The sequence below is a fragment of the Staurois parvus genome, unplaced genomic scaffold, assembly GCF_062004578.1.
Source record: "Staurois parvus isolate SC_StPar_1 unplaced genomic scaffold, SC_StPar_1.0 ptg000320l, whole genome shotgun sequence".
NCBI lineage: Eukaryota > Metazoa > Chordata > Amphibia > Anura > Ranidae > Staurois > Staurois parvus.
In genome coordinates, this window is record NW_028318116.1 from 1,866,466 (window position 1) to 1,894,038 (window position 27,573).

Here is a 27,573-nt window from a genome sequence, read left to right on the forward strand (position 1 = left end):
TTGGTTCAAATCCCAGCCATGGCACCACCTGCCTGGAGTTTGTATGTTCTCCCTGTACCTGCGTGGGTTTCCACACACTCCAAAGACATGCTGGTAGGTTAATTGGCTCCTGTCTAAATTCGCCCTAGTATGTGTATGTATGAATGTGAGTTAGGGACCTTAGATTGTACCCCTTGAGGGTTAGGGACTGATGTGAATGTACAGTATATATGTAAAGTGCTGTGCAAATTGACAGCACTATATAAGTACCTGAAATAAATACATGTTTAATTAGAATGAACTGTGTTTGTGACAGGTTCACTGTAAAGCTCCATGCACACAAGCTAAAAAAAATGCTAGAATAAAATACTGGATGAAAAATGCTGATAATAGCATATTTGTGCTGGCTTATAGTAGCGTTTTAGAAGCGTTTAGCAGCATTGGCTTTTTGTTTGCATTTTTACAGTACATGAAGTTAAAAAAAAATGCTAAAAAAAAGGAGCGTTCAGTGGGTTTTTTTTTCTTCCACTAGGAAAAGGCTCCCAAAAACTCTAAAAAAAAAAAACATTTTTTTTCTGCTCCTAAATGCTGAAGCTTGAAAAACGCTTCTAGCATTAAATAGTGTGTATGGATACATAGGATAGCACTATTAGCTTCTAGGAGCAAAAAAAAATGCTCATAATAGCTTCTTAAAAAAATGCTAGTGTGCATGGAGCCTAAAGTGGGTACTGCGCTTAGGTAATTGCACACATGCAACATGTTTTAAAAAAGGGAAAATAACATACACTGGACACTGATGCATAGTGAGGTTTGTATTGAACACCAACGAAAAGTTAGAGCTTTGCACTGAGCACAACTGCAAAGGGATAAAATATAATATTCTTTTATTTATTGTCAGGGCTTTTTTTCTCATAGAATAGGTGCAGGAACTCTACCTTTCAAAATCAGCCCTTGTCTCCGCTTCTACCCATCTGTTCCTTGGTTCCACCCCCTACCCACCTCCCAGTACTGCCCTTTTAGAGAATACAGAACCAAGTATCATTTTGTGATGCTAAATAATTTATATGGAATTTGTTAATAACAATAAAAGCAGTAAAATAGATCCCCTGCAGCCAGCAACAATAGATTCCCCTCGCCCAGCAACAATAGATCCCTCCAGCAACAACGGATCTCCCCTCAGCCAGCAACAATAGACCCCTCTCTCGATTGTGCCCGTGGGGTAATTAGTTCCCCATTTCTGGCATCAGTGTTAGGAACAGTGCCCTGTCGCTGCTGTCAGTGGAAGGAACAGTGCCCCGTCGTTGGGGTCAGTGGGAGGAACAGTGCCCCATCGTTGGGGCCAGTGGGAGGAGCAGTGCCCCATTGTTGGGGTCAGTGGGAGGAATAGCGCCCCATCATTGGTATCAGTGGGAGCAATAGTGCCCCATCATTGATGTCAGATGGAAGAATAGTGCCCCATCATTGGTGTCAGATGGAAGAATAGCGCTCCATGGTTGGTGTCAGTGGGAAGAATAGCGCCCCATCATTGGTGTCAGTGGGGAAGAGTAGTGCCCCATCATTGGTGTCAATGTGGAAGAGTAGCGCCCCATTGTTGGTGTCAATGGAAGGAATAGTGCACCAAGGGCTGGATAAAAGCAAGTAAAGGGCCGCATCTGGCCCACGGGCCGCAGTTTGCAGACACCTTCTCTAGCTACAACTTACTGATCACACTAACAGTCCATGAGCTGTAGATCAAACCATTATTTCAAGGGTTCCCTGTGAAAAATGTTAAGGGTTCCTTCAGGTATGCCTTCTATCTGTGTTCCCTGGCCAAGGGGCATAGAAAACAAAAGAATATTAGGTACTATGTTATATAGAAAAGAAGGAAAATAATAACTGGGTCCTTCCACTGTCAACCACTAATTTGTGGCAGTGATGTTGGAAAGCTGAAAGAGGGTCATGAGATCTTCATATGACGCTTGAATCTCACATTTTATTTATCTTCTTCTTTAGACTCATCTTCCACATTATAACCCAAGAATATATGCGTACAGAAAGCCTGGAAGAGACATCTATGGCGTGGACTCTGTTGCCAGATGTGGTCTTGGTGAGCATTCTTATATTACAGTATTGTAACATTTGTAGGTTCAATCTACTACAGACTAGTCTGCTCAACTGACCCTGAGAGAGCTGATTTCTGTTCATCTGAATATTTCAGCTGACCTGTCCATTTTTCTTTATTTTCCTATCATCTTCTTTTTGCAGCGTCTCATAAAGTAGTGAACCTGCAAAAAATTAGGATTTTTGAACTTTCTTAAACCTTCAAGTTATACATACTACCATCACTGTAAGTCGCGCAATTTCAAAGTAGGGTTTGATGTGACCGGGGTGTAAATCATAACAATGCAAGGATCAAGTAGTGCTGGATTCACTGCAGGCACCCGGTTACAACATTATGGACACCAAAAGGTAACGTGAACAACATTAACGATCTCGTTACAATGACACATGAAAGTGGATGGGGTATGTTAGGCAGAAAATAAACATGTTTTCCCTGAAGTTGATGTGTTGAAATAGAAAAAATGGGCAAGCTTAAAGATTTGAGTAACTTTGACAAGGGCCAAATTGTAATGGCTAGACGACTGGGTCAGAACATCCACAAAACTGCAGCTTTTGTGAGAGGTTCTCAATCTGCAGTGGTCTGGATTAACTAAAATTGGTCCAAGAAAGGAAAAGCGGTGAACCAGTGACAGGACCATGAGCAAACAAGGCTGACTGATGCACGTGGGAAGCGAAGGTTGGCCCATCTAGTTAGATCCAAAAGAAAAACTGGTTCTGACAGAACGGTGTCAGAGCACACAGTGCATCATAGTTTGTTGAGTATAGGACTGCATAGCCACAGAGCAATGGAAGAAAGTGGCCTGGTCTGATGAATCACATTTTCTTTTACATCATGTGGAATGCTGGGTGTGTGTACATCACTTACCTGGGGAAGAGATGGCACCAGGATGCACTACGGGAAGTCAATCCATGGGGGCCCAACCTCGCAACTTACAGGGCTTGAAAGATCTGCTACTGAAGGCTTGATGCCAGATACCACAACATAATTTCAGAAGTCTAGTGAAGTCTATGTCTCGATGGGTCAGGGCTGTTTTGGCAACAGTCATTTATAAATCATTTGTAATGCCACATTTAGAATATTCGGTCCAGTTTTGAACACCATATTATGAAAAAGAACACATTGATTGGGAGATGGTTCAAAAGTGGACAATTACATTACTCAGAAATGGAAAATCTCACTTAACCACTTCCCATGGACATGGGCCGGACGGGTGCGCTGCTGAAGCGGGAGGAACTTTTTAAACATCACCCGCATTCACTGCTTGTGCTCGCTCCCTGGGAGCGCGCGGCACCACGATCACTGAACACCAATCGCTGTACAGGACTCTGTGTGAGGTCCCGATTCATGTGATCCCTGATTGGCCAATTAGTGATCATGAAGGAAGGCCGAGGGCTGGGCCCACAGATTCAGAGGGTACACAATACCACACAGACAGCGGTTCTTTTAAAACAATTACGTTTACTGAACAATTTAGAAGTGAATACTTGTGAGCTACTATAAATAAGGTGTTCAATATAATATTGATAAAATTAGTAATAGTAAACTACCTATATATTGTGCTGGGTGCGCTGACACTTTCACAAACTCACTTGATTGTGTATTTATTAATTAAATATACTTATATTGCCGCGCTCCTACTATAAATACTAAATCATATAGTGTGTATCACTCATAATAATAAATAAAATAAATAAACTAATAAATAATAAAAATCAATTAATTAGTGTGACTTATAAATAAATGTATATAATCAAACCATTATTGTGCTAAAATATGCCATATGTGCCCAATCAATAATATCAATGCAATAATAAATATGCAGATGTAATTCATATAGTGCATAAATAAATTAAAAAGTCTTTTATATAAATTTGTGCAATGTGCAGGTGAACTCCTTAATCCCTCTTTCCAGGTGCCGTATAGTCTCAATATGCGCTCACCTTAATATTTGCCCAAATAATTTAGGCAAATAAACTTTTAGTCCTTCCAGGACTGGTGGGATAATGCTCCTCTATAAAATATTCCAGATAGATGTGAAGGCCTGCTCAGATCCTCCTATGATCTCCTCTTAATTCATACACGTAGCCTCTCATAGATAGACATTTGGAAAATGTGTGAGAATCTCCTATTTCCCCTCCTGGGGACACCTCCTCCTCATATCCACCTTTCCTCAGTATTGGATATATAAATCAGATGGAGAAAAAAAGACCATGGTGCCTTATCCTTTTAGGTAAGAGTAGTTTATTGCTACCAGATGCGGTGATACAGCAGTTTAAGGCAGTTATCTGGTACAGGTACGTTTACTGAACAGTTATAGTGATCATGTAGTTGAACATACGTAAACAGAATGATAACAGCGCATAACCATACAGTAAGAATAATACTGTCTAACACTAACCCCGTACTTGCGGACTTTTCCCCAATGTCCAGAAAGCAGCCTGGCTGCGCCTGAATGTTCCTGAGCAAGATATAATGTTGGGGTGCACCCTAAGTATTGCGCAATACTATTTGTAATCCAAAGGAAAGTGGAGTGTGTCTCTTGTAACTTTCTGGTATATCCAAAATGTCACTGAACACGTGTGGTGCGATGTGCTGCGGAAAAGCCGCACTTACAGTTCCCTTGCAGGCTCTTCGTGCTTTTTCCTGATCCACTCCAGAAGCGGACCATACAGTCACTTGTTTCCTGGTCTCGTTGTGGTGAATCTTCCCCAGGTGCTGTCGCCAGACTCCACTGTAAGCCGTAAATCCTTTTCCAGGCCCCACACAGATTCTCCAGATGTCCTCAGCATACACCAGCCAGACACAGACTCCCTGTCACTTCCTCCTCTGCACCGGAACTCCTCCCCTTCCCATAGAGTTTGTGATGCAGTAAGTCATTTCTTAATTGCAGCCTCAAACCTGCATTTACAGTTCACTATGACCCTTCTGAGGGTCCTACTCGGCCCCTAAATTAGTATTCATTAAACTTTATAGGGTAAATAAGCATTTATCTTGTCTTAACAAAAGTCACTGCAAAATCGATTCTTGTACTTTGCTGCCATCTACTGACCAAAGAGCATATTGCAGGCATATTACAGTTTAACATTACACATCAGTATTTCATGCCTCCACACCCTTACTATCACATGAGCAGTAGTAAAGAAGATGTCACTTCCTGTCATCATTGCTTACTACTAGTGAAATCTGTGAATGATCACAGAGGTCACATGTTACATGGCTATTCACAACAGCCTTGTAGCATGTGACAAGCTGTGACCAATCACAGCTCTTACAGTATTTCTCAATGGCTGCACGAATGCAGCCAGAGAGAAATAGAAATGATTGCTTTTACAGCCTTTATGGGTGTAAAAGCAATCAGTGTAAAAAAAGAAAAAAAAATCCTCATCACCCCCCACATCACTGTACTGCTAGGGTGACAGTATGTTAAAAAAAAAACATAAATTATATAAAAATGTAAAAACATTTTTTGTAAAATTATAATTTTTGGTTATAAACTAATTTGGGTTATTTTTTTTTACTAAAAAGATAGCTGAATACATTTTGGCCAATATTTTTGAAGAAAGATTATTTATTTGCAAACCTTTATAAGAAAAACACTTTTTTTCCAAACTTTTTGGACTTTTTCATTTATATAGTAAAAAAATAAAAATCCCAGTGGTGAATAAATACCACCAAAATAAAGATTTGTCTCAAAAAAATGCTAGAAAAGTCATATGGGCATGACCGCGCAATTGTCATTCAAAGTGTGATAGCACTGAAAGCTGAAAATTGGCCTGGACAGGAAGGGGGTGCAAGTGTCCAGACTTGAAGTGGTTAAAGCTGGTACACAAGGGACAAATATCGGCTGTCAGCGGTTCAACAGAAATCATTAGATATTCATCCTGTGTGTACAGCAGCCTGTCCAACAGGTTTTATCGAACGGGCATGCTGAAACCCCAACTAAGGGCTATTTTTGTTTTTTAAATGTTCCTTGGATAAAAAAAAAACAGCTCTGGCTGCAATACGCAGCTTCAGTTTGGAGTTTTCCCCACAGTACTTTTTCACCACAAGAAGATGTGCTCAGTCTTTGGGGTTGAAAGATACCCAGTGTCATTCAACCCAAAAGACTAAGGAAAGACTGTCCCCTGAGCATGGTGCCTCGCTGTGTATTGATAGAAAAGCAGAGCTGATGTCATTTGTTCAGTTGTGCTCCCTGCGTCATTCAGGACTGCCCACTAAAAGATCAATGAGGAAGAGGGGCCCAGCTCATCAGGTGACTGACCAGAATCAGGACATCATGAAATGGTAAGTGTAGCACCCGCCTAGACAGGTACTAGGAGTAGATAGATTTAGTTCTGGCTCACTGTATCCAGTGGAGCTGCATTTTGTTGTTGGGTAAATTTAGCTTTTCTCACTGTAATCAGTGTGGCTGCAATTCTGCATTAGGCAAATTTAGTTCTAGCTCACTGTAGTCAGTGCAGCTGCATGTGAATGTACATTGTTTTCTCTGTGTCTCTCAGGCTGCAGATTTAAAGTGTTACTAAACCCACAACAGTAAAATCAATCTGCATGCTTGTTATACTCACTATGGAACCTAGGGGGTTAATCCTCTGCATTGTCTAAAAATGCTGTTTAATCCTGACTTCTCTGATCCTCCCCTTCCTCCAGTGCCCCCCTCTTTTCTCCTGATAAGACATATCGTGTGGAGTCACTCTGCACATGCTAAGGTTAGCGTGTATTGTTAGAGAGGTATTTTTTTTTCTTTTGGAGAGTACATGTGATCAGCACAGGGCCAATCAGCACTGTCCAGACAGAGGTCAGGGGTTCTACATTCTCCTAGAAAAAAAACTCCTCCTACCAGCTGTAACATGTTCTCTGCTGGATACTGATAGAAGTCACAAGACTGCTCTAACTGCTGATGAGAAAAGGTATTTAGCAGTTTATATTTACTAAAACAATAGCATTTCCATGCTGTGTGTATTGTGGGAGACCAGATACGATGAATGTAGGGTCCTGGGTTTAATTGCTCTCACTCTGTATCTCCAGAAATACCTGGACATTTCTGGAACATAGGTGTGGAGTAATGTAAATGGACAACATGAATATTTATAGAGCCCCAGCCAATGTTTGTGGGCCCTGCACAGGTGGCTGCTGGGATATGGGTATAAATAGTCTGAGATCTAGAGCAGTCTTTTCTTGTCCTGGAGAGGAGAAGTCCAGCCTGGAGGGCCTGCTGCCCTCTCGGCAGTCCTGCCATGTGATTTCTGTTCACAGGACCTCAGCTTGGCTTGCTGAAAGGCTTAGAAACCTTTCAGCAAGCCAACAACTGTCTCTTGTTGGGTATGGTCTGGGATCACTGGTAGAGGTGTCTGGAAGACATTGAAAGGAGGCATCAATTTGTCTGAGGACATTTGTGAGTACAGACTGTGTGAGAGATCGTAGAGACTGTGGACTGCAGCTACCCCTCTAGTACTAGATAGTCAGATGAGAGTGCAGGAAAAAGGCGATGCCGGCTGGTATCCTGAAGAGCTTAGTCCGTCTTGTTCTGTGTTAAAGGAACTCTCCTGAAGTTGCCTAAAGAAAGAAGTTTATGCCTTTATCTGCTTCAACTAAGCCAAGTCCCTTACTGGCCCCTACAAGGACTGCGCTTAAAGTGCTGCAGAAGACAGTTAGGGGTTGATTTACTAGAACTGGAGAGTGCAAAATATGATACAGCTGTGCATGGTAGCCAATCAGCTTCTAACTTCAGATTGTTCAATTAAGCTTTGGCAAAAAAACAAACCTGGAAGCTAATTGGTTTCTGTGTAGAGCTGCACCAGATCTTGCACTCTCCAGTGTTACTAAATCAACCCCTTAGTGTCTTCATTTTGTGCATTGTTCATTTTGAAGCACCCCAGTCATTCCCAATCCCTTTTCAAGTTATCCCTAAAAATAAAAACACCCTAAAGAACAGCCCTGGACTATTTACTGAGCTAAAGAGTGACTGTGACCGTGTGCATGGCTGATGAGCGAAACTACAGGAAAATACCTCAGGGACTTATCTAGCTGCTTGCCCCTATAGGGGTATTGTGGCAGGAGTCACTTTGGGTGGGGGGCCCATGGAACCCAGCTTACTTTGGAGAGGTGGGGAGACCCCTGTCTCAGCTCCCCATATCACTCTTATGTGTAAATCACCCTGTGTCTGTTAGGGGTACACGGTGATCTGTCCTAATATTGTGTGGGCTTTGTCTCATACTGTGTAGACATGTTTAGGAGATAGGTGGGGTGGGGGTTGATTGGTTAATGCTATGTGTATTAGCTTTGTGGGGGGGTGTCTCCAGCAGACCTCCTTGCTGGTGTGAAGTTTGAACTTCTATGAGTCTCTTGTTACTAAATGTAGATTGCCACGCACTGTGTCATTATGCAGGGAGGGGGGATTGTCCCCTGAGTGTATATATCTTGTATCTGTGTTCAAATAAACTAGTCTACCTCCTGGTTTACTTCAAGACTGGTGTCGTCTAGTCTTGTATGGTCGGCTGTGGTGTCTGTTGTCGGTGTTCGGACAGGGAAGCAGTATTCTAACGGAAGTACTCAAGCGCAGTCTGGGTCAGTTCCATTACAGATACCACTACATACACAAAAGTATAAAATTCTATGGGGGGCTCAAGTGGTGAAGGAGAACCATGACGGTGAGGGGTGCATGGAGATGGGCACTAGACTGTGGAATGTTTTAATATATGAAGTAGAAATGGTAGACCAATAATGGTAAAAAATGGAATATGAAACTAATATCTAAAGTTAAAATTACTTAAAGCCATTATAGAAGTAAATCAACCCAGGAAATTCATCTAACTGCCCATGGGGGATCAGAGGGATTTTTCTTTTTTTGTGTGGCAGGTGCACAAGGAATTTTTTTTAACTTTCTCTGGACCAGAGAGCTAAATTCCAAAGCTCTTTGCTAGTAAGGGAAAGACATGAAAGCAGACGATTGTTCCCTCTGCTCCATTAGTATCCTGTTGCAGGCATGTAGCCACTAGGATTGATACATGGCACAAAAGGAGCTTATTTAAGGAGTTTTCCTGATCACTTGTAAATAAAAGCATACTTTTGTAGAATTCTGTGATTTACAAAAAGCTGTTTCTTTTGTTTGCTTCATAATGTCTTGTTTGTCTTTTTGCTGCAGGGTTTGAGTTAGGTCCTCAACCGCAGGGGGTTGTCCGTGCTGATATATTGCAGAAAATGAAGACACTCGTTGAAGTCACTTTGGACTTTGTTAATTACCTCAACAAAGGTATGAGTGAGATATTTACTGAGAACCAAAACTGGTATTTGACACAAAAACCTGATTTCTTTCTTATAAACTGAGGGACACAGGAAGTCCTTACTGTCAGGTCCTACTGTCGCCTTCAGGATGATTGGACGTTAGCAAACAAAAAAACGATGGGCCAGTCTAGATTAGGTCCTGGTCTCAGCATGCCTCAGTTTTTTGCTAGTGTCTTATTAGGATGGACATTTTTTCACTGCTCTGCAAGTCTAACCTTTTTGCTAGCTACTTTTCTTTTTTCCTTAATTAAGATTTGCTGCTGAGCTGTTCTCTACATGTTATCCATATCAGCCTTTCCAAAGCCTAGACTAGACGAATGCAGGGATACTCTACAGTTTGGCTTTCAAGCAGTGGGCTCTGCTATGTGGCATTTTTCAGACTTTCGTGTACTGTGTTTCTCTAGGTCTAGAGCCTCTGGTGTGACCCTGTCTCTGAAAACTCTGACTTTGTGAGTAGGCCATACAGGCTGAGCACTAGAAACTACCTGACACAGGTTAAAATTTCCACTTTCCACTGGTTTTAGTGTGAAAGAAGTTAGTGCTGAGGAAATGAGTTGGTTGGAATTGAGTGGTGTAGTTGCCTATCGCAGGCAACAAATACCCTCAGATGAACTATAGCATTGTTTTCAATAGTCTCTGAGCACCTATTAGGCTGCTCATACACAGTACAATCTGATTGTACAGTCTCCTTTGTCATCATGCCCAATCCCTGTGGTAGAATAGTTCCAGGGTTTCTTCTCCAACCTGTTCCCAAACCAAAAGAAGTATCCACCTCATTTTGGATCTCAAACCCTTAAATATAATGATTTAGGTTCAAAATTCCATATGGATTTTGCCAGGTCTGTCTTAACTTACTTTCATCAGAAAGACTTTCTGGTTTCTGTGGACTTTTAAGATGCATACCTGTACGTCGTCATTTTTCTGGCACCTCAGTACTTCCTTTGCTTTACTGTTGGACCTCTGCATTACCAACTTGTGGCTTTCCCAACATGCTGTCCCATGTGTTAGCCTTGCTGTGCTGCCATGGTATTCTCGTTGTGGGATATCTAGACAACCCTTGTAGAGTTTCAGCTAGATCTCGAACTTGCAGAAAAGGGAACCGACTCATCACTTGGAGTATCTGGGTCTACCCCCTAGACACAGCTTAAGCTAAAGGTTTCCTTCCCCAGAAGAAACTTTAAACTCTCTGCTTCTAGACACAGATTCTTTAGTCCAGGGCTCACCCGACTCTTCATCTTTACATGAGAGTTCTGGGGCTGTTAGTAGCCTTCGTTAAGGCAGTCCTATTTGGCTCGAGACCCCTACAACAAAACATTCAGTCGTCACAGGTGCTCCAGAACATGTGTCACAGGTGAGAAATGCTGGATGTAGATGTCCTGACCCGCAGGTTCAACAACAAACTGGAGAGGTTTGCTTTAGATACAGGATCCTCTAGTAGAAGCAGTGGGATCAGTACTCCAAAGCCTCCATCTTTACTCCCCTAAAACTCCTTCCTTGTATGCTTTGCAGAACTGAGCCGGAGAGCATTCCAACTCCAGACAGGTCCAGGTGTATGTGGTACTTTGACTTGATAAGACTCCTAATGCTCCATGGGATTTTCCAGATCATCCAGATCTTATATGTCAGAATAATCTCAAGGATCTCTTCCTCCCTTTTCATATCAAGGCAACTCCACTAGATATATGAGTGTTTCTTCGGCTTTTCAACATAGGTGGATGTTTTGGTCTCACCTGATGCCAGCTTCAGTTGCAAGATCTTTTATAAGGTTCTCTGAGGTACAGGGAGGGCCCTGTCTCTATTGTTTTTTGTCTGGTCTGTTAGTGATTATTTGCTGTGTTGCCCACCCCTCCATTGGACTTCTTTTGGACACACCAATGATAAAAGGCTTCCTATGTCCCTAAATGGATTCCAAGAAAAGGGTTTCACGTTGTGTACCAAAATTCTATTTTCCTCTAATGCAGATCAGTAACACTTACAGGTCTTGTCCCTCCCCCCTGTGACTGACCAGTGAAGGAACACATGGCAGACTGATGGGCTCATTTCTCTGTCACGCCACTCTCTCCAAATATCTGTCTGGAACTGAGCTTTAATTTTTGTCTAAATGCAGCGACCCTTAAAGAGATTAAACAACATATCTTTTGATAAAAACATTTAGCCTGACTCATATGAAACTTGATTGTACAGTGTCCATTTTCGGATACCAGTTCTGCACCAGACATGTAACCTCCCTCACCCCTAGCAAAGCTATCTCCTTTAATCTAATGGCCTGGCTCACTCCCTCTAGCATCCCATGTGGCATCCAACAGAGCTGTATCCACATTGTATTATTGGCCACCATCAGTAAATCAGAGACTCAAATGCATGTTTAAGTCAAAATTTACATGCGGAGTTCACCTGTATTGTGGTGTGCCAAGTTGCAGAGGAGCACTTTTGCTTAGGACTAGACTGGCTCCTGTAGTGGGCTTACTTTTCAACTTAATATTATGATGATAGGTTAACTGTAAATACACTGGGTTCCAAGGCTAGCACTCACATATGTTTAACACTGCCTTCCAGGAATGGAGTTCCCAGCTTTTGAAACTGATATTTACCAGTATGCTGGTGAAGTGGATTTTCCCCGGTCATCGGATGGGGAGATATCAGCGGTCATACATCCTTCCCTACAGGTACGTGTTTTATCATTTTTATTAAATAATTGGATTGTATTTGCGATTGTGTCGGACTGAATTTTTTTGTCTTGTGACTTTATCTAGCAGTATAGTACATCATAATGCTTGGCAGAAAAATAGGTTTGTAATTGGTTTTAATGTGCTGAAGGTTACTGATCTGCACTTGGAACATTTCACAAAATGATCAGACAGTGTAAAACTTGAGGCCAGAGCTCTTTACTTGTCCACGCGTACTATTAGCTGTCCTCTGTGCCAATTACTTTTGTATTTAGATATGTGACATCACGCTTTCCACTCCATTCAAGCAAGCATTCATTTGCAAAGCATTCTTTGATTGGTGCCTGTTGAGCGGCCGACCTCCTGTATTCAGTAAGCAAAAGTGCAGCTGTTCGAGGCAGGACCCAAAAGCGAGTGGAGAACATTGAAGTAGCGGTGCCTATTTTAGTGATTTCTAGCTTCTAGGGCCATCAGCTAGGTATGGTATATATACTGTGCAAGGGTTCCCTTGGTCCAAGTTGAACAAATGTAATTATGTATAAAATACCCAAGCCTGGAATTACTGTTTAATAATTACAGGGCTACATTAATTTCTCTCTTCCATATCTGTCTGGAGTTCAGCTTTAAGTTTGTCTGGAAAAAGGTTTTAAAGAGATAAGACAGAACCTGTTCATCCCAAGGCATTGTATTGAAAATATCAAAATAAAGAGTTTCATAGTGCAAAAATTGAGAAATTTTGTAGAAATTTTGCCCGGTTAATCAATAGGGGATGCAAATTTTTTTTTTTTTACAGCAGATCCATAGGTCCCCTGTCCTTTTCCATAGGTCAGGTGTTCTGGTAAGATTAGAGGTCCATTTATATACTTGATTTGTGGTAACACGCACATTAATGCAACACGTTACATGTGTTACTGCTTTGTATTGCCATTCATTAAGACATCCCAACCCACTAAGGCAGATCACATGTTACAGTGCGCTGCAATCCATCATTGCTGTTCAAATTTTTCAGCACATCCGATTTTCAGGATATTGACAGCCCAGTATTTTCAATGGGGTGTCTTAACTCAACACACTTTAATGTGCAAAAAAAATGTGTTAACACGCATGCAATGCCACAGCAAATAAATGAAAATAGGCCTTCAATATAAACATAATATTGCAGTTAGAAGTCATTATGACTGAGAGAGTTACCATTACTCCATTATTAAAGCTCATTTGAACCCATACATTTTATTAGTCTGATACAGTCTGGGCTGGCCAAAAAGTAATGTACTGTATGTATAGTTTTTTTTTTTTTTTACGTGTTCGTGCCATAGACCTGTACCAAACTGCCCAGTATAGGCAGCATGCTTTCACATAGAGCTCAGTAGTCCAGATTTCCAGTGGTTACATAAGCCCCTGGCACAATGCTCCAATACCTGAGCAGCATTTTCATTGAAGCACTGTGTGGGGTGGGGGGGTGGTATCTGACTGCTAAAGACGTGAACTGGGGAGCTCTTTATAAAAGCAGGGGTCCTACTTTGCTTAATGAAACTGTGTGCTCATCTTACCTTAGAAGGACCCAGGTCTACTTAGCAGGCACCTTCCAGCATCCTTTGGTGATCTTTAAAGCTCTCTGAGATCTTCAAGAAAGAGCTTTCCATAACCACATCTTAGGTGATAGAACTCTGAACCTGATCCATCCAGCTCCCAGACTCCACATTGAGGTTGTTATTGTATTTGGAATCCAACAGAAATTCACAGGAGTGGGAAGAGGAGGTCCAGATCTCAACCACTGAGAATGCATTTGGTATTTGCATCATAGAGCACCTGGGTTTTGGGGATCCTTGGGCTGAGCAAGCACCTTGTTTTGACTTCTTACAAAGTAACAAGAGCCTATAGGTTTACATCAAGGTGAACCTGTGGCTAAGCCATCACTGACCTCTGTAGCTGTAGGAACTTTGGGGCAGTTGTTAAACTAATTCTCTCAGCAGCTCAGCCTTTCCTACCCCTCCTTCCCAGACCTCCTGTTCTGTGTTTACATTAGAGATTAGAAGGCCAGTGTCCGGGACCCCAGAGCCGGCCGCGATCGCGCATGAGTCTGCGCATGCGTGGTGTGCCCGGCCGCACTAGCGTGCGAGCATTCGGACCAGGGCTCTTGCAATTGCAGCGGCGCTTGCGCATGCGCACTCGCGTTCGCGGACACGACCCTGGCACCAATCAGGGCGCAGGGTGCCCTATTTAAAACAGGTCAGGACTGTGCTTAAGTGCCGTATGGTCTTACCTGTATCCTGAGTTCCTGCGTTGTAGATTGCCTTGTTGCTGACCCTGCTTGACCCTGATTTGCTGTCTGTCTCCTGTTCTGATCCCTGGCTTGTCTGACCATTCTCCTGCTTAACCCTGCACATTCTGATTTCCTGTTACCGAACCCGGCTTGTGACCTGTTTATCCCTCTGCCTGCTGATTTTGTACCATGCGGCCACCACCGTTACCAACCCGGCCTGCCCGACGCTGCTCTTGTTACCTCCTCACATCAGGCTCTCACCTGCTACACACCTCCAGCGGTGCTTCTACCGCAGCTGGGTGAACCCAGGGGCCGTGACCTGGTCTCGGCCTGCTCCAAGTCCATCCCCACCATCAGGGGCCCTGGAGAACAAGCAGGTTGGGGCTTAGATTCCGTGCCTTGGGGAATTCCAGTCTGTGGAATGCTAGAGGCTACCGCTGGTAGGATCCCTAACAGCCAGAGAGTTGCTGGGTAACTGCCAGGGTGGGGGAGTTGAGCTTCTAAGAGAAAGATGAACAACTTCATTGCTTCAGCTGGACTTTGAGGATGAGTTGCTCCACAGTACCTGCAGCTACAGAGGTCTTGTTTGATTGTTAAATTACTGCTTATTAATAATATGTAAATACTTGAATTACCTTAGCCTGAACACTTCAAGCCAACAGGCACTAAATGAGACCTACATATGACCTATGTAAACAATAACATGTCTTTGTAGGATAAAGATTTTTCACTGCTGTGCCCCGGGGACCTGCTCTTTCTGAGTCTGGATGGAAAATCAATTCCTTACAGTGGAGAAAAGCCCCTTCATCCGGTTTTCATTAATGAAGCTGCTTATTATGAGAAGAAGATTGCCTTTATACTGGCTGAGAAGATCCAGGTGTCTGTTCCTGCTTTGAGGAGGCAAACACACTAAATTCCAAAGCAGAATTGTCTGCTTATTGACGGAGTATTTTACTTTAAAATGTATTTCTGGAAAGACATTTTTTCAGTTTTTGTTAGAATCTTTTTAGGGTTTTTGTTTTGCTGTCTGTTTTCCTTGGGAGATTTTCCTTCGCTTTTTGCCTTGGAGCCACAACAGGAAGTAAGAGGAAATCCCCTTTAAGGCTTAGTTCATACTGCTGCAAAGGCCAAGTTGTACAGATTTACCTGCAATTTCCTTCCAACTTTGATCCAACTTTGTTGTGACTTTAGACATTAGAGTCTATGGGCTGAAATCGTACCCAAGTCGAGCCAAAGTAGTGCATGAACCTTTTTTAAAACCAAAGCGACTTGTGTGGTATTAGTTAAGATGGCTCTTATAGGGAAACATTGATTTTCACATGTCATGCTACTACTTGGGGCCTCACAAGTCGGATCCTATCTCGCAGCAGTGTGAACTCAGCCTTAGACAATTGTCAATATAGCAGTTATCCTGGATTTCCCCTCACTTCCCATTTGCTGGTGGCAGCTGGAAAATTTTAGATTTCATAGTTGGATTTCATACTTTCTGTCTCTGTGACATTGGTTACCAGGGCAAATAGAAAGGACGAATCTCACCAGCAGGGACACAGCCATAAAAACCCGATTGGCATTTTTACTTCTCTCTACTCAATCCAGAACTAACAAAAAAAAAGTTTTGACTGAATATATACTTTAAATAAGTAAGGATACTTTATATTCTTTCAAGTGGTGGCATAGTGCAGTGCACTCCACCACCAGATATAAAGGCCAAAGCTGCACCTGTTCTTGGCTCATGTGTGGACCATGCACAATAAATAACTTTGAACAGATAATTTGTAACACCAGTTTTCATCTACAATGGCACTGGAGGGGAATTCTAAGGCTGGCCATACGCTATACAATTTTCTGCCCAATTTCCTTTAGGTTTACCTTCAACTATATAGTGCAAGGGCCTACCTAGTTGGATATAACTGAAAATGTTGTTTAGGTTTGACTGCATATTATATGGTTTTTGGTAAATCTAAAGCACAATTCTCAAGATAATTGTATAATGTATGGCCAGCTTTAGATTGCCTTTTCATGTTTAAAAAAATCCAACAGCTGGAGAGTTATACTATGTTGTTGAATCTCAAGGTCTCCAACAAAGGCCCACTTCTATTATAGGGGGGAGATTCTCTGCAATTGGTATATCCAATTACTGGACAGTTTTGTTTTTTTTTTTTTCTTTTTTTTTTTTTTATACTGTGTGTGGACCCCCGCCCCTCCTTTAACTTTTTTCACTAGTATTAGAATTAAATTGCACATAATTCTATGAATGCTCCAGCATGACTATAAAATCAAGTAAGAAAGGTAACAAGTGCACAGCTGTAATTCCATAGGAAGTTTTCCCTGATGGGCTACCTGTCCATTATAAAAGCCACTTCTATTCAATAGGTTTTGAATAAATTTCAATCATGCAAAATTCATCAATTTCCTACCTATAGCCTTTTATAGAGGTTTATACAGTGTTTATAGTTTAAATTTACACTTGGTTGATCTAATTATTTATATATATATATATATATATATATATATATATATATATATATATATATATATATATATATATATATGTAATTATTTAACAAAAATATTTGTTGTAATATTTGAATAAAAATCACAATTCTGCATTATTATATTAAAGTATGGATTATTGTGTTTGCATTCTACTACTGGGTTATGTCAGTCACACATCATATTGGTAAATTTCACTGTGAACCTAATAAAACAAAATAAAAAATAATTTTTTGTTCAGACTTCTAAATGGTGACAATAATGTGGTCTGACAAATCCCAAACTGTATGGGGAGAACAGGAGAGTTTTACAGAACGCCATACCATCCTCATCCCTCCCAAGATCTCAAGCTGGTAACAAAAACATTCAGATTTAAATCTCTTGTCTGTGCTAGGCTTGATACTTGAAAGGGGAAAATGACAATTTTTTTTAGGCACTGGAACTGGGTATATTGCTCTACTGAATCCCTCATCTGGTACCATCAATATTGCATATACACCTAATTGTAATCAAGAGATGATGTAATCAGCTTTTGAATATGCTGGTTTTATTAAGAAGTCCAAATAATAATATATAAAATGAACATGATTTATACAATTGTATTAAATCTGATTTTAAAAATACATAGTTGACAAAAATAGAGTAAGCAGGAATCTACTTTCCAGCATTTCAAGACTATACAGATATAACAAAAAACTAACATTCCTCAGGTCATAATAATAAAGAGCTGATCCACCCGAAAACTGACCCTGAAATAACTCCAAGACCCCCAGCTTTGAGGTGTGCATCCCCTTTATGGTGTCCAAACAAGACAAATCACTAATTGGCTTCTCTTGAGTGGGAATGTTTGAAAATTTGATCAGCTCATGCAGCCAATCGGCAGTAGAGCAGATCAGTGTATTCCGACAGTGGAGAGCCTCCGTTGTCAGGATACAATAGCGCAGCAGGGAGAATTCCTTCATCCACCTCGACTGTGTGAATCTGTTTTTGTTTTTTTTTTTGATCGGCTGATGAGCCCACTGGTGATAAAAAAAAAACCAAAACAAACCAAAAACAGCCCATATATGGCCAGCTTCAGACTGAATCAACTGTCACTAACCATCCTGTGAACTTGGTGAGAACAGCTCCAAATGTACCATTAAGACAGCTAAGTATCAACTGTTACGTGACAACACCTGCACCAGCATGAATGAATGAAACATGAGAATCAAGACGTGGTTGAATCTCTTAGATCTTACTGTAAATGTATATGCCTAAAGCCCAAACCCTTTATAAAATGAAGTTATCTTACGTGAAACTAAAGTTGAAAAAAAAAATGCATGCAGGTAGGCTCCTTATTGCAGAAGAAACATGAAATGTCTCTTCTGCGATAAAATACACTTCCCTGCCTGTTCGCAATCCCCTGTAGAATGTACACCGACCGGCATATGTGGCCTGTGTGCCAGGATGACTGCACTCCTGCGCATGCGTAATGTCATCCCGCCACTCAAGACAGCACCTGGAAGAAGCCGGGGAAAAGAAGTTAGCACTGGTGAGGAACCTCATGGGTGTCGGGCCTTTGGAACTGAGGTAGGTATTTTTTGCCTTTATTTCTGCTTGAGTCCTCATGCACGTTTGACGTTTTTACAGCGGCTGTTTTTGGCTTTTGACATTTTTTTCTACAGCCAGTAAACCCCCCAGCATATTATCCTATGTGTCCATGCACATATAGACAGGAATCAATGTTTTTTGGTTGGGACATTTTTTGGTTGGGAAAAAACCCAGGACTAGTGGGTGTCTAGAGGAACTTTTTAGCTGTAAATGCGCTCTAACGCTGAAAAACGCAGCAAACCAGCATTTTTTGACAAAAAATTTGGGGGGGTAAAAAAAAAACTCTAAAAAACGCTGCTAAACGCTACTACAAAAACAATAAAAAAACACTGAAAAACTCATGTTTTTAACGTGACTACACAGCTAACGTTACCAGCGTTATTAAAACGCTGCATGTGCATGGAGCCTTAACTGCAAGTGAAAGTCCACTACATATACCCATTAAACATGACTTCTTACGGAGGTTGTTACTGTTCACATTAAAGCTAATCTATCATGCTATAGACATGAAGAGAAAAGATCACAAATGGCTATTGCAGATAATATTAGTATTGATTCTCTAAACTCTTGCCATCCACATACTGTACTTTGGGTCTCCTTTCTGTCTCCTACCTCTTGCACTAACGATAACGTGGTACAGTATTTGCCCACAAATACATTTAAAGTGTTACTAAATCCCGGACCCTACCAGGGTTCCCTCTGCTGTCAATCACAGTCAGTCAGCCAATGGGGAGAGAGAGGAGGTGGGTCCAAGCAGCGGCTCCGTGTGTGAATGTACACACGAAGCAGCGGGTGCCGCCATATCAAGCTGCTTGCTGTGGGGGCACCCTACAGACAGGAGGAGCCAGGAGAGCCTAAGGGGGACCAAAGAAGAAGAGGATCCAGGCTGCTCTGTGTAAAACCACTGCACACAGCAGGTAAATATAGATATGTTTCTTATTTTACAAAAAAAGAAAAAAAAATTAACCTTAAGAATCGCTTTAACTTTTCAGTCAATGGGTGTTGAGCAATTTTTACTTAAATGGCTACACACCCCAGGACATGCTCCACAGGTACCTGAGTGCAAACAGCAGGAGTACTTTAGATGGCCTAATAAGAGATCTATGCTTTGCCAAAAGGAATGTTCTTCTGGTCATTAAGGCATCAAAGGGAGGGGGTGGGAACTTCAAAATAGACTGATGCTATAACAGAGTTTAGGTCTGCTTAAAAGAACAAAGGCTTCATTTATGTTTTGGAGAAAGAACTATCTGTTGTCCACCCCAACCATTCTCCTTCTTGTCTTTTTATATTGGGGAAATGGTTAGTCCTTTTCTTGCTTTACTCCTCTTCTACTGCCTGCTCATAGCAGTGTTCTCCATTCCTGCGCTTCCTTCGGGCTCGAACTGGTTGCTCTCCTTCGTCATTTTCCGCTTCGCTTCCAGATCTCTCGCTCTCACCACTTTCATTCTCCTCCTCTGATCCTGACTCATCAGAATTTTCTTCTTCCAAGTAGCGGTAACCCTTCATCTTGTGGCGAGGGGCAGGGATCTTGGGGATGCGGGGCTTCCATTTGGAGCTAATTTTACGCTCCATCCAGAGATAGGAAAGGACAGAAATTACAGCCGAGGCAAGCATAATCCCAAGTTTGGCCTGTGATGAAATAAACAGGGATTTTAATAGGATACAGTTTTGTAAAGTGCATCTAAATTTTGAGAGAAAACACTTTCAATTCCCTAAACATGTAAATGGTGGAAGGGCTGGGAAATTTTGGACAGAGGGCAAACAAACAACTGGCCCTTACATTGTAAGGACAGATTTTAAGGGTTAAAGAAAGTGTGCCAAGGTGCCACATGGGCTTGCTGAAAGGTGGGTGTTCCAAAAGGACATGATTTATTTTGACACCATCTTCCAGCATCACCTACCTTTTTGAGGCTCTCAATGTCTAGTCTTATGACATCTGCAAAGAAAGCGAAGACTGGAAGATTTCCCTCGGTCAGGTTCTGTGATTGCAGGTTTGAACAGGTAACAGGTAGCTTTATAACATGGGTCCTACTCTGATCAATGCAAAAATAATAATAACCTGCGCTTAGGAGTGGTACTATGGAAATGTTGGACTTTCTGCTTGGCTAGCTTGTAGGTATGGAGGCAATAATCTTGTTGCCCTCACAGGACTGTGGGCGTCTCCGCATATACTGAAAACTACAATAAAAAGAGGGTGCACCGACCTAGCGCATGACATGCATTGGTGAATAAAAAGGATGCAGATGAGACCGCCTCCAGGTGCACAGTACTCCAATGGTATGGGAAGTCCTCATAGTGTCCTAAGACTTATGGTTTTCAAGGATCTTGTGTTCAAGCTTTTATGTAATTTTGTGTGGTATAAATTCTTTGTGAGTTTTTCAATAAAGAGTTCTTCTTTGTACTTAAGCTAGTGTCATCTTGTTTTTGGGAGCAATTCCCAACTATAATACCTTGTTCCTGTGTTCCAGCAGATAGGAAGCAGCTCTCTGACTGAGCCACTCAGGCAGGGTGCCAGGTGGTCCATCACAAGTATCAGTAGCAAATAAATAAAAACCCTCTCCTCCCCTCATATACCATACAAAGGTATCTTCAGGATTTACTCCACCATTTCCTATGTACACACACACATATATATATATTTTTAAGAAAGTTAAAAGTGTTAAGGTTTTAATGTACTATGGAGAGGCACCTCTATGTTTGCTTTGCATGAATACCTTTTTGGAGTTCTGGTACATCTGCTGTATTGGGGAATCCCAGGTGGAGAGAGAACAGTTTGGGGAAGTGAAGGAGATCATAGTAATCTGGTAAGCAAGCTCCACTATTACACTATGGGTGATGGTGGTTGTTGTTGACACCTTCGGTGTAGGAATATAAGAAGAAGCACTTCATTACAGTCTTATTGGAACTTATTACCTGATTTTCACCATGGACTTTTTGGTTACTGGTGATATTTTTGGTGTATAATTTATGAAGAAACGGTCTCACTGGACCTAATTATTGGAGTTTCCTGTGGACTTTAGCTTTTCACTATTATATATCTTTGAAAGAAATTTAGTATGTAAAATGTAAATGAGATTTTCTTACCATCATTGGCAGCTCTGCCCACAAGTAAACAACAAATATAGCGAGCGCTTGGAGCCAGTGGTAAATGGTAAACACAAAGTCCTGACGTTCTTTATCTTCATAAAACATTCCTATTAAAACTGGAGAGAAGACAGTAAAGATCAATAAAATATGGATGATGATAGCTATACCCATGTTCCCATATGCAAAGTTCTAACAGTAACTGAAGTTTGACAGCTAGAGGCCATTAAATTAAAAATGTAGGACCAGCCCGAAAGGTCCTGATCCTATGATTACAGTTCACAGTTCCAGATCTTTTTGTTTGTTCCTGCCTGTGCATGGTTGGGAAAATGGGGTTTTGTGCCATCTTTGCCATTATTCATTGGAAACCAACAAGACACAGGTCTCTGCATAACCCCCATACCCCAACTGGAGATAAGTGGTGACCATAACCTGGCTATTATCCATTGGAAGTTAACAAGACACTGGACCCTGCCTAACCCCCATATTCCAACTGGAAGTAAGGGGTGACCATGACCTGGCCATTATTCAATGGAAGCCAACAAGACATTGGACCCTGCCTAACCCCCATATCCCAACTGGAAATAAGTGGTAACCATGACCAATGAGATAAGTACCTGTACAGTACAAACCAACACGTTGGTCTGAAATAAACATTGTATTTTAACACTGTATTTTAATACACAGCTGTGAACAGTGTTTCATTTGATAAAGAACTAAGAAGATTTCACTCTGATGAGGACAACTGAATCTATCCAACACAAGGTATATGGGCACATTGTGCATGTTTGCAGGAGATCGCTGAATGATTCAGGCTTATTCAGCCAGGCAGCGTAAAAAAAGCAAGTTTAGTAAGCCATGCCAACCAATCACAATTTATCTTTTAGTAAATTCTAATTGACTAGGGCATAATACCACACCCACACTATAACCCCAACACATCACTCACTGCTGAGGCCGGTCTTATTCAGGGCGCTGCCCAAACCCCACAGTACTGCTATCAAATAAAGCACGGGACCCTGCGTTTGTTTCCTGGGTTGCGGACTCCAAAAAAACAAGGCAACTAGGATGCACATGTGCACTACGGCACCCCCAGCCAGGGGGATTTGGCGTGGTAGCCGAAGGAAACACAGGGCGAGGGTGGAGAAGACAGAGGCTGATAACCCATATGCTGTGATTAAATATGGAAGCTTCTCTAAGCCGAGGGAGCACACTCCATAGCACTGCAGAAAAAAGAAATAAAAGATTATTTAGGGAGCAAACAACAAAACAACATGAAAAAGAGGACATTTATCAGTAAGTAAAGGGACAGACGCAGATGAAGTTGTATTAAAATCTTGACTTTTACTGTAAAAAATAAATTTGGTCCTGCCCTAATGTCTACTGGGCCTTCAAAAAGGCCACACCTAGACTCAACAGAGAAGCCCAGGAGGTGGAAGGGACCAGGCCAGATCCAAAGATGAAGACAAGATTTGCATACAACTTCAGGAGCCTATATCTGTGTATCTACTAAGAGTTTAATATGTAGTTTTCACTGAAAGTAATCTCTACTTATGGATTTGCAAAAGTATGAGTTGTCTAAGGTTTGTGATAGGTTTACTATAAGCAACTCATGAACTTAAGATGAGTGTCAACTCCATCAACTATTCATTTCTCTGGTGGCAGGTAGGCACCCAATTACATTATCCTATTTGCTGCTAATATGTTGAAAGTATTGTATACACATATACAGTATGGTCTTTTTAGCATTTGTTCAGGCTGACATTACTTACCAGCACAAAGCCTGTGCAGGCAAACAAGACTTCAAACCCGCTGTACAGGAAGTATGGAGCAAGGCAGCGCAAGCGGTAATCTCTGAAATGCTTGAAGGGTAATTGAAAGATGTTCCCCCAGCCTATGCTGCGAAGGTCAATCTCCTCAGTTGGGCGATATGCAGAGCCACAGAGAACCAAGAACTAGGTAGAGAAAAATATAAAAGTGTAAATGCAAAATATTAACCACTTGAGCTCCTGAGGATTTACCCCCCTTAGTGCAGCGCCGAGTAGCAAAAAGAGGCCTGGTCATTAATTCAACTGATAATTGCGCGGTCATGCAATGCTGCACCCAAACAAAATTTACGTCCTTTTTTTCACACAAATAGAGCTTTCTTTCGGTGGTATTTGATCACCTGTGCGCTTTTTATTTTTCACGCTATAAACAAAAAAAGGCAAAAAATTTTGAAGAAAAACAATATTTTTTACTTTCAGCTATAAAAAATATATAGTAAACTCAAAGTTGGTTATAAATGTAGGCCAAAATGTATTCTGCTCCATGTTTTTGGTAAAAAAAAATCCCAATAAGTGTATATTGATTGCTTTGTGTGAAAGATATAGCGTCTACAAACTATGGTATATATACTGCAATTTACGCCATTTTTTTGCTATACAGCGCTGCACTAGTTTAACAGACAATTGCGCGGTCATGCAATACGGTACATAAATGAAATTTACATCCTTTTTTTCCCACATATTGAGCTTTCTTTCGGTGGTATTTGATTGCCTGTGCGGTTTTTATTTTTTGCGCTATAAAAAAAAAGGCTGACAATTTTGAGGAAAAAAAACAATATTTTGGACTTTTTGCTATAAAACATGTCCAGTAAAAAAAAAATTAAAAATCAAATTTTGTCATAATTTTCTGCCAAAATGCATTCTGCAACATGTCTTTGCTAAAAAAAAACCCCAATATGTGTAAATTAATTGGTTTACGTGAAAGTTATAGCGTTTACAAATGGCGGGAAAGATACTGGGATTTTTAGTTTTTTTTTTTTTAGTTTTTTTTTTAATAATAATAATGGCGGCGATCAGCGACTTATGGCGGCGATCAGTGACTTATGGCGGCGATCAGCGGCTTATGGTGGGACTGCGGCAGACATTCTGATATTGGGGGGTACTGACTTGGTATCACTGACATCCCCAGTGACACCAATACAGTGATCAGTGCAGAAAAAAACCCACTGACACTGTACTAATGGCACTGGGGAGGAAGGGGTAAAGTTTATTTTTCAAGGAAAGTGTTATCTGTGTGAGGGGAGTGTTTTACTAGGGGGCGGGGGTGTGTACTGCACAGGAGACCGCTGATCGGGAGAGAGAAACTCTTCTGTCCCGATCAGCTTGTCCTAAAGCTGTCAGGGAACTGACAGAAAGCACAGCTCCTGCAGCTGTGCTCTCTGTCAGGGATTGCCGCCGATCGCCGGGAAATAGCCGGTAAGGACCGGCTATGACCCGGCGACTGACATCCGCGGCTGTAATTGGCGGGACAGGTAGGGCGGTGGTGCGCCTCGCGCGTGCCCCCTACCTGTTAACAAAACACACGTTTTAAAACGTGGTTTTGCCCAGCCGTGCCTCCCTGCCACCGTATTTATACAGTGGCTGGGCGGCATGTGGTTAAACACCGTCCTTTCATTTATGATGCCCTCCACAATCCTGTACCAACCATCTGACCTCTCATACAGTTGTGTTCAAAATAATAACAGTCAATCACTGATCAATCACTGTTTTTGGTAGAAATGATATTTCTACATGGCAAATAATTTGCTAGCAGATGTAGTAGAGTAATAGAAATCCAACAGACCCAACAGTCATGACATGCATGCTGCTGATTCTGTGTAATTGAATCACTAATTGAAAGGGGCATGTTCAAAATAATAGCAGTGTGGAGTTCTATTAGTGAGGTCATTCATTCTTTGAAAAACAGGTGGCAATTATTGCCCTTATTTAAGGAAGGAAGGCAGCAAATGTACATGCTGGTTACAGTGCATTTCTCTCTGAAATTCTGAGGAAAATGGGTCGTTCCAGACATTGTTCAGAAGAACAGCGTACCTTGATTAAAAAGTTGATTGGAGAGGGGAAAACATATAAAGAAGTGCAGAAAATAATAGGCTGCTCAGCTAAAATGATCGCAAATGCTTTAAAATGGCAACCAAAACCTGAAAGACATGGAAGAAAGCAAAAAACTACCATTCAAATGGATAGAAGAATAGCCAAAATGGCAAGGACTCAGCCAACAATCAGCTCCAGGAAGATCAAAGACGTTACCTGTGAGCACTGTTACAATTAGAAGACGCCTATGTGAAGCCAAGCTATCTGCAAGAAGCCCCCCGCAAAGTCCCACTGTTGAAAAAAAGACGTGCTGAAGAGGTTGCAATTTGCCAAAGAGCACATTGACTGGCCTAAAGAGAAATGGTGCAACATTTTGTGGACTGATGAAAGTAAGATTGTTCTTTTTGGGTCTAGTGGCCGGAGACAGATTGTCAGACGACCCCCAAAACACTGAATTCAAGCCACAGTACACTGTGAAGACAGTGAAGCATGGTTGCGCAAGCATCATGATATGGGGATGTTTCTCATACTATGGTGTTGGGCCTATTTATCGCATACCAGGGATCATGGATCAGTTTGATTACACCAGAATACTTGAAGAGGTCATGCAGCCTTATGCTGAAGAGGAAATGCCCTTGAAATGGGTGTTCCAACAAGACAACGACCCCAAACACACCAGTAAACGTGCAACATCTTGGTTCCAGACCAACAAGATTGACGTTATGGAGTGGCCAGCCCAATCCCCGGATCTTAATCCCATAGAAAACTTGTCGGGTGACAAAAAAATGCAGTTTCTGAGGCAAAACCAAGAAATAGAGAAGAACTGTAGAATGTAGTCCAATCATCCTGGGCTGGAATACCTGTTCACAGGTGCCAGAAGTTGGTTGACTCCATGCAACACAGATGTACAGCAGTTCTCAGAAACAGTGCTTATACAACTAAATATTAATTAAGTGATTCAAAGGAAAGCAAAATCTTCAAACATTTTTCAGTTTATATAGTGAATGTTTGTTTGTAAAGAAGAATACAAACACTGCTATTTTTTTGAACAGTCTAATATTCACTTTTCTTCAATTTTTTTAGAGGAACAACACAAATTTGATATATTTTTCTTCATGTTTTGATTTGGAATAGAATGTGTAGTGTTCCCAATGCATTTGTGTGTATGGAAATAAAAGCTATTCGAAGGATTTTGAGTTTTATTCACTTTTTTCAACACACTGCTATTATTTTGAACACAACTGTATGTCTAGTGATATCCCTTCCTGAACTTCTTTCATCTTCCAGCAGAAGTTCTGCCTAAGACAGGGTTGGACAAATCCCAGGATCCTGTAGCCAATGTTTCTGAAAAAAATTCAGATTTTTGAGGTTTTCTCTAGTCCCCATCTAATGAGCTGGCTCCTAAAATTCCTTGATTGGATAGACTGGCTCCTGAACTCCATATTTGTTGACTATCAAAAAGCTAACACTACAAGACACTAGCAATTGCCAGTTAGCCAGAAAAAGCCCATCTGTGTGCTCCTCTCAACCTGGTTTCTCTTTGTTACAACTAACTCTCTCTAAGACTCTCCCCAAAGCAAAGCATCACCAACCCACTCATTTTGATATTGTCCAATTATTACCACGAGTAGGTTCAGCCCTTTTTGCTTGTAATATGTATTTCCTGCTTAGCAGCACAGAGTTGTGATATATTACTTCTTATTTTTTAATGTACTTCTGTAGATCAATTCAGACCACAATTGATTTACTGAATACAACATAACCCCTCTTCCCCCCAACAGCAGCAAAATAATAAAATCATTCCAAAACATCTATATATATATATATATATATATATATATATATATATATATACACATATACTCACCAGTAACTTTATTAGATACATCTTGCTAGTGCCAAGAAAATATTCCCCACACCATTACACCACCACCAGCAGCCATGCTTTCATGATGTTTATGCCAAATTCTGACCCTACCATCTGATAGTCACAGCTGAAATAGAGACTCATCAGACCAGGCAATGTTTTTCCAATCTTCTATTGTCCAATTTTGGTGAGCCTGTGCGAATTGTAGCCTCAGTTTCCTGTTCTTAGCTGACAGGAGTGGCACCCAGAGCGGTCTTCTGCTGCTGTAGGCCATCTGCTGCACGTTTTGATGTATTGAGCTTTCAAAGATGGTATTCTGTATACCTTGGTTGTAAAGAGTGGTTATTTGAGTTACTGTTGCCTTTCTATCATCTCAAACCAGTCTGCCCATT

At 41.3% G+C, this 27,573-nt stretch overlaps 2 protein-coding genes across 5 annotated transcripts in view; one reads left to right on the plus strand and one right to left on the minus strand.

Annotated features, from left to right (window-relative positions):
- Window positions 1-17,012, plus strand: part of ACY3 (aminoacylase 3) — a 41,214-nt gene extending 24,202 nt beyond the window's left edge. Inside the window, exons 4-7 of the mRNA XM_089683704.1 lie at window positions 1,972-2,065; window positions 9,222-9,329; window positions 11,918-12,027; window positions 15,006-17,012. Coding sequence (XP_089539830.1) covers window positions 1,972-2,065; window positions 9,222-9,329; window positions 11,918-12,027; window positions 15,006-15,203 — 510 coding nt within the window. The 3' untranslated portion in view covers window positions 15,204-17,012. The remainder of the gene's footprint in view (window positions 1-1,971; window positions 2,066-9,221; window positions 9,330-11,917; window positions 12,028-15,005) is intronic.
- A 296-nt stretch (window positions 17,013-17,308) lies between these two features.
- The window catches only part of UNC93B1 (unc-93B1 regulator of TLR signaling), a 103,357-nt gene continuing 93,092 nt past the window's right edge, over window positions 17,309-27,573 (minus strand). For all 4 annotated transcript variants that reach the window (XM_089683700.1, XM_089683702.1, XM_089683703.1 and 1 more), the window contains exons 10-13: window positions 23,230-23,412; window positions 22,407-22,680; window positions 21,458-21,576; window positions 17,309-20,002 (exon numbers count right to left, since the gene is read on the minus strand). In XM_089683700.1, the coding sequence (XP_089539826.1) occupies window positions 19,691-20,002; window positions 21,458-21,576; window positions 22,407-22,680; window positions 23,230-23,412 (888 nt within the window). In that variant the 3' untranslated portion in view covers window positions 17,309-19,690. The remainder of the gene's footprint in view (window positions 20,003-21,457; window positions 21,577-22,406; window positions 22,681-23,229; window positions 23,413-27,573) is intronic.